The sequence below is a fragment of the Muscardinus avellanarius genome (genome assembly GCF_963383645.1).
Source record: "Muscardinus avellanarius genome assembly, chromosome: 3".
NCBI classification, from domain to species: Eukaryota; Metazoa; Chordata; class Mammalia; order Rodentia; family Gliridae; genus Muscardinus; species Muscardinus avellanarius.
Genome location: NC_137788.1, coordinates 76,218,099 through 76,232,391, shown reverse-complemented (window position 1 = coordinate 76,232,391; position 14,293 = coordinate 76,218,099). Strand labels below are relative to the sequence as shown.

Sequence of the window (14,293 nt, the reverse complement as noted above, 5' to 3'; positions counted from 1 at the left end):
CATTCTTTTAGAAGATTTTAAAGTGAATTATAATTGATCAAAAACTTTCATATAGCCTAAATTAAGAATAGTTCCTATATTTAAACATAGGTGAAACCTCATCAGTAAGAGTTTGAAAATAGTTTCTTTTTAAATTATCTTTATAAATTACAGCCATGTTAGCTAATTAGTGAATTTATTCAAGGTTGTTGCAAGTCATGGCAGATAAGAGTAGAACTGATTGGAAAATAAGTTAAGAACTTGGGTGATTTTTGATGGGATATATACCATCTTTTTCTGGCCTGTGTTCCCTGGAAGCTTCCCATTTCCAGCATAACAAAGTAAGCGTTATTAGGCTTTTTAAAGATACCATTTACATACATGCATTCCTAGTATTAAGCCATCTTATTTAATTTTTTGTCAATTATGTTTACAGGAAGTCTATTAGGATTGAACTCTTATAATATTTAAAACTTTCTTTTTGGATCTCTATTTAAAATATATCATAATGCTTTTTGGAGAGCATTTTGAGTCTTTAAATACAAAAATAAACTTTATATTTTAGCTCATTGGTTTATAATTCTATGATTTATACTGTATCTTTGTTTCAAAATAATTCAAAATGCCAAAAAGTGGGGGAAGGTACCTTAGACCATGTAAATAATGCAACAGTGACATATTATAGTTTTTATAACAATAAAAACAATAATTATTTGTTTTATAAATAAGAAAAATAAAGTTAAGGAATTTTAAATAATGTACTTCAAAAGAGGTGATATTTTAAACCACATTTTTTATAATCCAATATGTTGACCACCTGTCTTTTCATACAATATGTAGACTACTTATGTCTATAATATTGATTACTGATGGTATTTACTTCCTTTATTGAGTGCATAGAGAATGTTATACCCTATGCTAGGTGATGGTCTTTGTATCCAAAAGCATAGAACCAAGAACAGGTTCTGTTGTTTTTGTTTTTTGTGGTGCTGGGAATTGAACCCAGGAACATTCTGTCTCTGAGCTATACTCTCAGCCTACTTTGTTTTTTATTTTTAAATAAAGTGTCATTAAATCATAGACAGCCTTGTGAAGTTGCTAAGGCTAGCTGCAAACCTGTGATTCTCCTGTCTCGGTTTTCCAAGTACTGGGATTACAGGTGTGCGCCACCACACCTGGCCCAAGGACACTTTTGAAGAACATAAAATTGCCTCCAAAGATTTGCACTTCTCAGGAAGATGCAAAAGAGTAAGGAAATTGAAGAAGTTATTGTAGTAAAAAAAAAATAAATATGATATATTCTTTTTTTTTTTTTTTTTTTTTTTGGTCGTACTGGGGTTCCTGGAAGCCCTTTTCCATCCGGGCTACACTCCCAGACCTTTTTTTATTTATTTGGAAACAGGGTCTCTTAAGCCAGCGAGGCTGACTACAAACCTGCGTGATCCTCCTGTCTCCGCCTCCCAAGCGCGGGAATTACAAGCGTGCGCCACCATGCCCAGCTCTGATACATTCTTTATTAGAAATTTTTGTCTTCATCTCTAGAAAATACTCTGAATAGTTTGGAATCACAATTAATAAATCATGTTCATTTCTTTTACAACAGGGACATGTAGGTGGCATTGGTCCTCCGGGATTTCCTGGGCTTAGAGTGAGTATCACTAAATATTTTCAATATGGTGAAATATTTTATTATATAATTTGCATTGTTATATGTATCTTAAACCCTTAAAGATATGAAATGTTTTAATGTCATTTGGATATTAACCAGATCTGAAAATTAAACCAGTAATATAAGCCAAAATAATCATGTTTTATGATGAGCTAAAGTAATATTTTTCTATATATTTGTATATATATGTGTGTGTGTGTGTATTTATACCTTTAATATTAGAGGATCTTAGTCCGGATTCAGTTTTCTCAAAAATATAAGACCTAAAACAGCTACTTCTTTTCATTGAAATAATCTTCTATACCATTCAATTTGGAGATCGGTACTCTTGAACAAAAATGCATAGTTAACTATAGACTTCATGGAATAAAACTGAATAAGTGGTAGGAAAATAGTCAATAAAGATAAGAACTAGAACTTCACTAGTGGCCTCAAACATTTTAAACCTAATTGATTTAGTATACTAAAAAGTACAGGTGACTATTTGCCCACATAGCCAGTCTTTATACAATATTTTTTCAAAAGCACAGGTCAGCAAAATTAAAACTATGGAGTCCAAAACAATGTAGTTTAAATAGAAGCTTTTCGATAAAATTCATATTATTTATTAGAGTTAGCAGACTGCTACATATAGTGTAAGTTCATAAATATATTTATCTCAGCCAACCGGAGAGAAATTATTCGTGACAGGATATAAATTAGGTATTTTATATAAATGTATAGCCACGTGCATTAGAATTTAATTGAACTAGAGGTAGGAATGACATACAATTATAAAGCATAAGTAGCCTAATATAAAGAGAATCTTAAGCCGGGCGTGGTAGCTCACGCTTATAATCCCAGCGTTTGAGAGACTGAGACAGGAGGGTCGCAGTTCATGGACAGCCTCAGCTACTACTTACTGAGGTCCTTTGCAACTTAGTAAGACACTGTTTCAAAATAAAGAATAAAAAATAGGGCTGGGGATGTAGCTCAGAGGTAGAATGCCCCTGGGTTCCATTCCCAGTATGCAAAAAATAAAAAGAGAGAATCTTAAAAGTAAACTACCTGTATCTATACAAAAGTAGGATATGACCAGTAGCATAGGTAAGATTTTCCTTAAAATTTAATTTAGCCCTTGCTTTCACTTAATGAAGTGAGTAATTAAACCTTCAGAATTTTATACCATACATTATAGCCACAATATATTTAGCCTAAATTTGGACACAGGTTTATTCTTTTTAATCATTTTAATATTCTTTCTCCAAAGAAATAATCAAGGAGCTTAGTTATGAGAACTATGGCAAATTGAAGTCAGCCTAACAGGTTTTAACTCGCCATCTTGGAATGATAGGAGGATGGGATTTGGAGTCAAGGAGCCTAAGTGTGTCTAAGACATTTAAACCTTTCTTTTATATGATAATAATATTAGAAGGAGTAGTAATTAAAACGTAGCAATAATATCTCACACATCTTGGGATTTTCTACATGCTAGCCACAATTGTTATGCCATTTTATTCTTTGAATAAACCAGGACCACTTAAGTTATAGGTACATGAGCCTAGATTTGACATATGACCTAGATCCAAAGACCAAACTTCTATTTCGGGATATCACTTTCTTAAAACATATTCTACTTTAAAATGTATATTGTCTATCTTGTGAAATTTTAGGGTTTTTTTTTTTTTAGAAGCTCTCTGTAAAGGACCAATTTTCTGGTTATCTGAGAACTTAGAATATAGATAACTTAGATCTTGTCAATGGGAAGAGAAAAAAATAACTGAAGGGAGTTATATTCAAAGATGCTCTTTATAATTCTTAGATTAATGTATTAATGTTAAGGTGATTAGCTAAAAGGCATCTGTAATTACTCTTATTATTAGGTCCAAAATTCTTGTGTGTGTGTGTGTGTGGTACTGGGGATGGAACCCAAGGCATTCTACCTCTGGGTGACACCCCCAGCCCTAGTTTTATATTTATTTTGAAACAGGGTCTCACTGAATTGCAAAGGGCCTCACTAAGTAGCTGAGGCTGCCCACAAACTTGGATCCTCCTGTCTCCACCTCCCAAATTCTGGGATTACAAGCATGTGCCACCACGCCTGGCTTAGGTACAAAATTCTTAACATAGCCTGAGGTGTCCAGCCCACTTTGGTTCCTATCTGTATCTTGACCACATACTCCTTGTATGTTAGCAAAGTTATTTCTTTTTCAGTAGCACCCTTACTGCAGAGCCTTTGCATGATTGTATACTGAAGCACTCTACCTCTACTTTTCTGCTTCTTTTTATTTTTGTTTGACTTTTTAAAAATAGATTGTATTGAGTATGTTTGAGTTTTAAAGCAATGTTATGGGATAGGTATAGAGAGTAAATAGCAAGTATAATGAAGCCGATTATTATATCTATCATCTCATATAAATACTTCTTTAAAAATTGATTCTTACAGCCGGGTATAGTGGTGCACATTTGTAATCCCTGCGCTTGGGAGGCTGAGACAGGAGGATTGCACAGGTTCAAAGCCAGCCTCAGATACTTAGTGAGGCTCTCAGCAGCTTAATGAGACCCTATTTCCAAATAAATTATATAAAAAATAGGTCTTGGAGTATAGCTCAGAGGAATAAAGCCTCTGGGTTCCACCCCCTGTACCACCAAAAAAAAAAAAAAAAAAAAGTCCTAGCACAGTGCCTTGTACATAATAGACTCAGTTAAAAATATCTAGCTTTCTTATACTTTCTCTTTTCCTTTTATCCTTCAGTTGATGGGAAGAGATTCTCAAAAAAGAACTTCATCTACACTACTGGGGCTACTCTTCCAGTATCTAAAATCCCTCTTATATCTCAATTATTTGCTAGCTTCCACATATAAAAGATATGGCCCTTCACTTTCTGCGACTGGCTAATCTCACTTAGCATAATGTTCTTCAGGCCCATCTATTTTTCTGCAAATGATATAATTTTGTTCTTATTTATTGCTGAGTAGAATTTCACTGTGTGTATGTCTCATTTGTGATCCATTCATCTGTTGACGAACACCTGGATTGGTTCCATAATTTGGCTGTTGTTATTGATCTGCTGTAAACATGGCTATGCATGTATTACTATAAAATTCTGATTCTGTCACTTTGGAAAGATAGCCAGGAGTGGTATAGCTGGGTCATATGGTGGACCCATTACCACTTTTCTAGGGAACCTCCACACTGATCTCCATAGCAGCTGCACTAATTTACAGTCTCACCAACAGTGTAGAAGACTTCCTATTTCCCCCACATTCTCACCAGCATTTACTGCTTGCCTTCTTGATGATTACCATTCTTAAGCTATAATAGATTGCTTTCAGAAGGCCACAGTTTGTTGTCAGGACATGATTTTCCATACCACTTGTGATATACCATATAATTCTTCATACATGTGTTTTGATACCTCCTAATACTTATTTTATGATTTTTTTAGAGTCACTAAAAAGTAAAATAAGATATTGTAGTAGTTTCATTTGAAAATGCCAGATTAAATACAGTGATATATTTACTGAAGAAAATTTTCAGAATATTGTCTGTGGCAAAACAAGGAAAGGCTTGTTTATAAGATATTTCTTTCTATATTTATCTGAATTATTTCTGTATAATTTCTGAACAAATGTTTATTGTGTTTTTTAAATCTTTAATACACTTTAAAGCTATGAACTTTGAATCAACTGGCCACTGTAATCATAAGAATTATTGTTTCCTATTGACACAATTTAAAATTACAAGCAATGATGTGTTACTGCATATTTATTAAGTTGGAAAGTATTACCCTTGCTCCTAAAAGCCCCATATATTTCAGGATTTAACATGTTGAAAGTAATTTGTCTTAGTTACATTTCACAGACTTTGCAACTCATCCAAAAGTAAAGATGTCACATTTTCCATTCTCAAGTTTGTGTTATATAAATGTAGACTATTATAAAGCCTCTGTTATGTGGGGAGGTAGAACTCTATAAATCACTGTTTTAATTTTTGTTTCTTAAGTTAATCAATTCCTTCAGTGTTAATTCCTCCCTCTCTTTTCAAAATACTATGTGCCAGTTATTATGTTGCCTCTGGTAAATAAAAAATAAATGAAATGTGCTCCCACAGAATGCATAGATTAGAAAGATGGGTGGTGCTGGGGTACAGTGGGATGTCCTAAGTAGCATAGAGCATAGCATAGTACAAGGGTATGCTAGTAATGAAATCTTCAAAGCCTCAGAGGAGCAGGTGATAAGGAAGAGAATGCTAAGAGAACAGAAAACCATTCATTGTAGGGAGAAAATGGGATTTGGAGAAGGGAGATGAGGGAGAACAAAAGCAAGGGAAGGAAAGTGGAAGAGTTAGTAGAAGTGAGATAGAGAGAGCCTGGGATCCTAGCCTAAGAAACACGAATTTTAACTAAGAAAGGCAAAGTTATTAGTATTTTACAAATACATTTCTTTTTTTGAGTTGGCGGTTTATTATGTTGCCCTGGGATCCTAGCCTAAGAAACACGAATTTTAACTAAGAAAGGCAAAGTTATTAGTATTTTACAAATACATTTCTTTTTTTGAGTTGGCGGTTTATTATGTTGCCCAGGCTAGCCTTGAACTCTTGGGCACAAGCAATCCTCCTGTCTTATTCTCCAGAGAGGCTCAGACTACAGGCACATGCCACCATGCCTGGCTACAAATGAAAATTTAAAGTTCTTTAATTGTTGTCCCAAATGAATTAAGAACTGATTTTTCTATGTCTTTGAGAAATTACCTTGGCAATTTAATGGGTATTGCACTGAATCTGTAGACTACTTTTGGAAGTATGGCCATTTTGATGATGTTTATTTTGCCTATCCATGAACTTTCCATCTTCTAAGGTCTTTTTTGATTTCTTTTTTCAATGTTTTATAATTCTCTTTGTAGAGGTCTTTTACCTCCTTGGTTAAGTTGATTCATAAGTATTTTATTCTTTTGTGTGATATCCTGAGTAGAAGTGTTTTCTGGATTTCTCTTTCAGTGGATTTATGGTTGGTATACAGAGAAGCTTCTGATTTTTTTTAAGATTGATTTTGTATCCAAACACTTTGCTAAATTTGTTGAGCAGTTCTATAAACCTTTTGGTTGAGTTTGTTGGGTCTTCTAAGTATAGTATCATGTTGTCAGCTCTGGGTGTGGAGCCCAGCAGCCTGCTTTAATAAGCTCTCCAGATAAGTCTAATGTATGCCAAAGCTTGAGAACCTCTCTCTGTTCCAGGGGATGGTTTTGTAAATGAAGCCTCACAAGAACACACACACACACACACACACACACACACACACACACTCTCTCTCTCTCTCTCTCTCTCTCTCTCTCTCTCTCTCTCTCTCATATTTGGAAATCATAGAAGAGAAGTTTGAATCTACTCTGTCTTCCACAATAAAGAATGATATGAAAGCCAGGACAGAGAGGTGGTAAGAGAAAGAAGGGAAATGAGAGTTCAGTGACTCTGAAACTATGACTGATCTCCAGACCATCAAGGGATGTACACAGTTCTTTCAAATACCCCTATTGTTGTGTTCGTTCTTTGTTTTCTAAGATTATCTACTGAAGGAGTTTTTCTAGGTCTCTAACTTGCAGAGAAATTAAATTGAGAATCTTGATGATAGAGGCTATGTCTTTTCCATCTGTATTTATTTTTTAAAAAACTACAGTGTCTGAGCCAGGCATGGTGGCTCATGCTTATAACCCCAATACTTGGGATCCTGAGATAGGAGGATTATAGGTTGGCAGCCAGCTTCGGCTACCTAGGCCCTTGGCAACTTAGTGAAACCCTGTTTCAAAATAAAGAGTAAAAGCCAGGCATGTGGCTCACGCTTGGGAGGTGGAGACTGAAGGATGGTGGTTTTAAGACAGCCTCAGCAAGGCCCTTCGCAACTCAGTGAGACCCTGTTTCAAAAATAAAGGACTTTTAAAAAAAAATAAGGCTGGGGGTGTAGCTCAGAGGTACAATGCCCCTGGGTTCTATCCCTAGTACCACGAAAGAGAGAAAGAGAGAAAGAGAGAAAGAAAGGTAAATAAAGAATAAAAAAAATAGGTATGGGGGTATAGCTCAGAGGTATACCCTGAGCTATAATGCCCCTGGCTTCAATCCTCAGTACCAACAACTACAATGTCTGGTATCTAACGTGCCAATTAATATCAAGTGATGAATAAATGAGATAAGCTTGGGAGGGTAGAGCTTTTCATTTGCTCCTCAGTTTATCCTTAAAGTCATGGTAAATTTTCTCATTCTACAAATTTCAAGTCACAAAACCAATCATTGCAATGACTGTCATGTAGTGACAGCTCAATATTACTTGCTGAATAAATGAGTGAAATAAAATATAAGGTAGTCAAGCAAAGTATTTATTGACTACTTACTGGGAGCATGAAATTAGACTATGAGCTGTTACCCATGTAGAAAAATATTGCAGTAAGAAGTCTAGGAGCTCAAAGGGGAGAGATCTTCATGGTCTGGATGAATCTGAGAAGGCTTCAGGAAATAGGATGGATTGCACTAAAGTTTATGGTTGGCATTATTTATAACTGCAGAGAAGGAAGAAGTTTTTGAAGAACAGGGCATGTGTGAAAGCTTAACAAGATGAACTGATTTGGGTTCATTAACTTATTATTAACTTTACCACATTCTCTTTCTAGTTCTAGTAAATGCTTACTGCAACCTTTCTTACTGCTTTTCAGGGCAGCGTTGGCCCTGTGGGACCAGTTGGACCATCTGGAATGCCTGGCCCAATGGTATGATTCTATTTTCATAATGGATATTTCCTTTTAATCTCTCCATGATGTTACAAAACATCACCTTTTTTTTTTTGTTTTAGGGCCTTTCAGGGAATAAGGGGCTACCTGGAATCAAAGGTGATAAGGTGATTTAAATATTAAGTTACCATAGAGATAATGTATCACATTTGTCTTTTAAGTCAACAGAACTTAGAAAATATTGTTTTTACTTATAGAGTCTAACGTGTACTATCACTTATATTAATATTTCATAGAAATAGGAAAACTGAGAAGTTATTTTGTGATTAATAATTGCCTCCATATAATATTTCCATGTTTGTAACTTATATGTATCTTTATGAAATTGTACTCTCTAGGGTGAACAGGGAATTGTGGGGGAGCCAGGAGAACCAGGGTATCCTGGAGACAAGGTAACTTTAATATCATCAATTTCACATAAATTAGAAAAAGCATGAATTTAAAAGAAATGACTATTATTTGTTTTAATCATGTATTTTATTAAAATATACTATCAATGTAGTTTTTATTTCTATTTGAAATAATTTTTCTCAATTTTAGAATATTTTAGAATATATTTTTAGTAGTTAACAAAAAAAGATACATTTGCCTTCTGTTGTATAACAGCTTTCTTTTCCCTCTACTGTTCTTCCTTTTTTTTAGGGTGCAGTTGGTTTGCCAGGACCACCAGGAATGAGAGGAAAGCCAGGACCTTCAGTAGGTTTTAATTTTTGCTTTGGTCTTCTGATTAACAGACTATATACCATGACATTAGTCTTAATACTTATTGAAGGTAGTAGGCTGTAAGTAGGGTAGAAGCCTACCAGTCTTGTATTTTCTCTATTCTATTTGAGAATATAGCTAATTCCTCAAGTTTACAACTCACATTCCATGTTCTATCAGATCTTTATCTACCCCAGGCTGAAGCCAAGTTTCTTTAAGCTCTAATTGTCTAGGTTATGTTATTCTTCCCAAAAAACTATTATAGACAGCACTTAAGTTAAGCAGTGGGCTCATAGAGCAGAAAATACAAAGTGTCTTAAATAATATTTTAATTTTTCTAGGCATCAGCTTGATAAAGGCAATATTCTTTAAAAAGGATAGTATATCACAATTTTTTATAGATCAAAATATCCTATTCTCTATCTTTTTTCTAACCACTGGGCATCAATTTGTTAAAAGGGAAAGATACCTTATGTTATAATTAACATAAAACCTTCAAAATTATAAAATTAAAATTACTTAATATTTAAAATGATTTAAATAAAATGACTAAAGCATGAATCAAAATATATCACTGAATACTAAAAATAATAACAGTTATAAGTAACATTTATTGTTTACAAAATTTCAAGCAATATTCTAAAGATTATACATCTAATTTAATACAACAATCCTATGAAGTTGGTAGTAGTATTATTCTCATTTTATATATTAAGGATATTGAAACACAAAGTATTAAATAACTTGCCACAGGTCCCATAGATAGACATTGGCCATTTTGGAAAACCAGGCAACCATGTACATTGGAGTCTACTTTTGGCATTGTACCAGACTATTTTAGGGTTTAATATTTTGAGATTGTTTTAAGATTTTAATATTGATTACAACTCTATGAAGGTGAAAAAAGGTAGAAAACTTAGACATATGATTAAGATGTCCATTTAAAGAAGTTATTCTCCTGAGCAATTTATTGGGTTCCCTCTAACTTCACCTTCTCATCTCAGGACTGTTCACTTTTACATTTTACATCTCAGGTATTAAGTTTCAGAACATTATGTGCCTCTGTTTGGGGACGTCTAATAGTGAAAGCATTTTATATGCATTTCTTGGGAATTACTTAATCCAAAGAATAAATCGTGGTATTAATTTGATGATATGTTAGTAGATGACCTTTGCTTTCACTCTTTTTTTTTTTAATCCTGGGTTGTGCAAGTTAACCTCATCAGCCATGTACCCCAGACTTGTACACTGGAGTTGAATCTTAACTCTAAATTCTCAACCTTTAAAACTCCAAAGCATACAGATAGGGCAAGAGATATAGGTCTTGTAGTTAACTGCCAAATAGCTTATATTTTTTTAAGGATGATTCTAAATCACATAATAGGGACTTCTGATATCTGTGGTGATTGGCAAAATAAGAGCCTATCTTTTTATATTTTCATTTTTATAAAGTGAAGGTTTTCTAACCCTTTGATAATAATAAAAGGAAATAGTACAGCACATTATTTAAGCCTGGTATTAATAAATTATATCAGTATCATCTTATAACTTACAGTTCATTTCTTGAGAGAACTAGATCAAATATCATGGTTGCATTAGGCAAACCATTTTAGTGTTCCTTACTCTTTGATTCAGTTTATATTGATAATATGTTCATTGGAAAAATAAAAAAAAATCACTGGTCTGAGAAATGGAGACTTGGATTCTAGTTCCAGTCTGATGCTTGACCTGCTGTGACCTTGGGCATTTAATCGCCATGTTATCCAGTTTCTCATGTCTAAAATCAAAGTAAGACTATATCATAGTTAATGTTCCTTGTAGCTCTGTTGCTATGATATTTTTTATCTCTTAGCAATAGGGGTTAGCAATATTTCTCTAGTCTAAGATAAAGGAAAAAGGCAGGGAGGCTTACTTCACCTTTAGTATATTATCTTAACATTTTTTTCCTGAAAGAAATCAAAAGAAATTCTAATGAAGTTCTTTTAGTCAGGAAGCCTAGAAATAGTGAGAATGAGGTTTTTATTTATTTATTTTATATTTTCCTATACTATCCTAACAAAAAATTAATATCAGAGATTGCTTTGTAGGGAGATAATTAACTGTTTCTATAGTTTTATCAAGTCTTTGAAAAATATATACTTTGAGCCAAAAATAGGATAAGGAATCATTAATTAATATTAGTGAGATGACCTTATGTTTGGTCTCTTTATTTACTATTTGTTTGTGTCTTACTAATACAAAAGTTGTTTGACCTGAAAATCTTCCCACATTAGAGAAGGAGGCTGCTGTTTGAGGAAAAGTTTCATATGCATAATCAGTTATTAGGAAACAGACTCCCACATGCAATTATACAAGTTAGTGCCTATCTAAAGCATTTGTTTACAATTATGGAAAAAAACGCTGAAATCATAGGATAATTTTCCTATTTTCTGTGTCCTATTTTTGGTTTTCTGTCATCTAAGATTTTGATGTTAAAGATATTGTCTTAAGTGGATCTAAGTTGTAACATGAAAGAATATTTTCCAGATACAAGATTGTCTTGATCTGAGAGGTTTGCACTTTCTGGGATAGGGAAGCTTTCATTCTGCACATACTAAAAAATAAATTAATAAATAAATAAATTAATTAATTAAACTACCACTCTTAAAACTGTTAAGAAATACTTTTATGACGGGCATGGTGGCGCACGCTTGTAATCCCCGCGCTTGGGAGGCAGAGACAGGAGGATCGCGCAGGTTCAAAGCCAGCCACGCGCGCTGGCTTAGGAGACCCTGTTTCCAAATAAAAATGGAAAAATAGGTCTGGGAGTGTAGCCCGGAGATAGAAAGGCTTCCAGGAACCCCAGTACCACACACACACACACACACACAAAAGAAATACTTTTATATTAATTCTTTGAGACAGAGAAAACAAAGGCAATTATTATTTCCTTTCCATTTTCAAACAAGAGGTTTCTCTCATATATGGAAGTTAACATAATGTTACCCATATTCTGTTATCTGAAAACTCAGCATTTATTTGGGAAACTTGTCCTTCACAGGAAACATGCAACTGAGGTTTGGTAAAACAAAGAATTTTTCCTTAAGACTGCATAAAAATTGTTCCACAATTTATGTTTTTAAATATTTGGTGATTAATCTGCTTTTCTGAAAGCAAAAGCTAGGGTATGCTATTTTTTCCTGGATACTTCTGAACTTAGCATCATGGTTGGATTTTGCCACTAGAGGGTGGCAGTGAGAACCCCATTTCTTCTCTTTAGGAGAGGTAGTGGTCATTTTGAGATGGCTCCCTTATGTACTTGCTTAGATGGATCACAGTTTTTGTTTCTGTGTACCTGAGAAGGAGAACCTACATGGGCCTTTGCATAGCGCTTCATTTTTTCCTCTAATTGTGAGTGCTGTAGTTTTATTGTGGCTTCTTTCATGTATAGATACCTCAGCACTAAAAACAGATTCAGTGCATATGGGAAACTATGTTTTTATTCTAGGAAAATGGGCAATCCCACATTGTATCTTGCAATTTTACATGATCTGAGGCCAAGTTAAAACAAATTTGAAGCTCATATAGAAACTTATTATGATAAAAGTAATTAATTCAATAGTTCTTTGTATGAAAGTAGGGGTGCCACTAGACAACTGACCTCCCTGTTCTAAGTCTCTCTCCTTTCAGGCTATAGCACTACTTCTCTTTTCTCTCTAGCCCCAACTTCACATCTTTAATATGAATGTTAGAAACTGGTTTCCAAAATAGTGAAAACAAATCCTCATAACTTTAAAGAATCACTGCAACCTAGGAGTTTTAGTTGTCAGCCAGAAGAGGAGGAAGGGTATAAAAAGGAAAACTAATGGCTCTAAATCAGGTTAACATTTGATAAGGACTTTCTATGTCTTAGGTACTGTATTTAGCACTTTACATAGATTGTCTCATTCCGTCCTCAGGATGACTCTATAAAAATATTGATATTGTTGTCATTATTCCTATTTTATTCATGAGAAAACTGAGGTTTAGAGATATTAAGAAATGAGGATTTCAATCCAGGGCAGTATTTATTACTAAATCAGGACCCTTACAGTATTAAAAGGAAGAGAGAAATTTTCAGAAACAGTCCTAGGACTCTGGTTACTTACATAAACAATTCCTTATCTAAAGTTTCCTACCTTGTTGAATGAACCTTTATTGTCCTATCTCTGAGAAACACACACACACACACACACACACACACACACACACACACACGAGCATGCACTCATGTTTTTCTCAAGTTGAGCACTTAACTCATTATTTGTATTTCTAACTCTATGAGTAAATATATACTACATTCATAAACACTTTATTTAAACAAATTTTATAGTGGTGATGGTTAGAAATTCAGTCTCTAAAAAGTAATTGCTATTTATCACTATTTGTTTACTTTCCTCTTTTAATGGTATTTTAAATTAATGTTTTTACATTGATGATTCTCCCTCCTTCTTTGGTAGGGTCAACCAGGTGATCCAGGACCCCAGGGACCATCTGGCTCTCCAGGACCAGAGGTAAAATGGTGATGGAAATATAATAAATTTGAAACAAAAATGGTGGGAATTAAACTTGATTGTTAAAACGTGACTTATATAGTAAGCTTAAGAATGATTCTCTTTAAATTTTAACTGGGTACTAGTTTGGACTAAATTGTTTCTGTCATGTCAGAAGGTATGAAACAGGGATCAATCATCCTAAGGAAATAAAAAATTACATATCCTTATCTGAAATGATTGGGATCAGAATTACTTCATATTTTGAAATTTTCTTATCTGGACTATTTCTACATAAATAATAAGGTATTCTGGGAATGGAAACCAAATCTAAACATTAAATTTATTTGTTTTATATACTTTATACACACACCTGAAGATAACTTTATACAATACTTTTAGGGCACCTGTATTTGTACCAAGGGGTCAGGTGTGAATTTTAACTTGTGTTGTCAAATATTTAAAATATTTAAAATTTTGGATTAGGAATGCTCCACCTGTAAGAGCCACATTGTCATTCTGATTAGATCATAGCTGATTTATTTGTTCTGCACACCATCTATTAAAAACAGATACTTGCTGCTTGGAATAAAATTGGGGGACATAAACCCCACTGAATTATTAGTGCAGAGTGATTCCAACTCTTGTTATATGCATTTTTGGATCTCATATTCTAGAG

At 33.9% G+C, this 14,293-nt stretch overlaps 1 protein-coding gene across 1 annotated transcript in view; it reads left to right on the top strand.

Moving 5' to 3' along the window:
* The window catches only part of COL24A1 (collagen type XXIV alpha 1 chain), a gene marked incomplete at both ends in the record, with an annotated part of 326,813 nt that overhangs the window by 92,519 nt on the left and 220,001 nt on the right, over positions 1–14,293 (top strand). The window contains 6 exons of the mRNA XM_080692101.1: positions 1,583–1,627; positions 8,327–8,380; positions 8,464–8,508; positions 8,740–8,793; positions 9,044–9,097; positions 13,582–13,635. Of these exons, the coding sequence (XP_080548227.1) occupies positions 1,583–1,627; positions 8,327–8,380; positions 8,464–8,508; positions 8,740–8,793; positions 9,044–9,097; positions 13,582–13,635 (306 nt within the window). The remainder of the gene's footprint in view (positions 1–1,582; positions 1,628–8,326; positions 8,381–8,463; positions 8,509–8,739; positions 8,794–9,043; positions 9,098–13,581; positions 13,636–14,293) is intronic.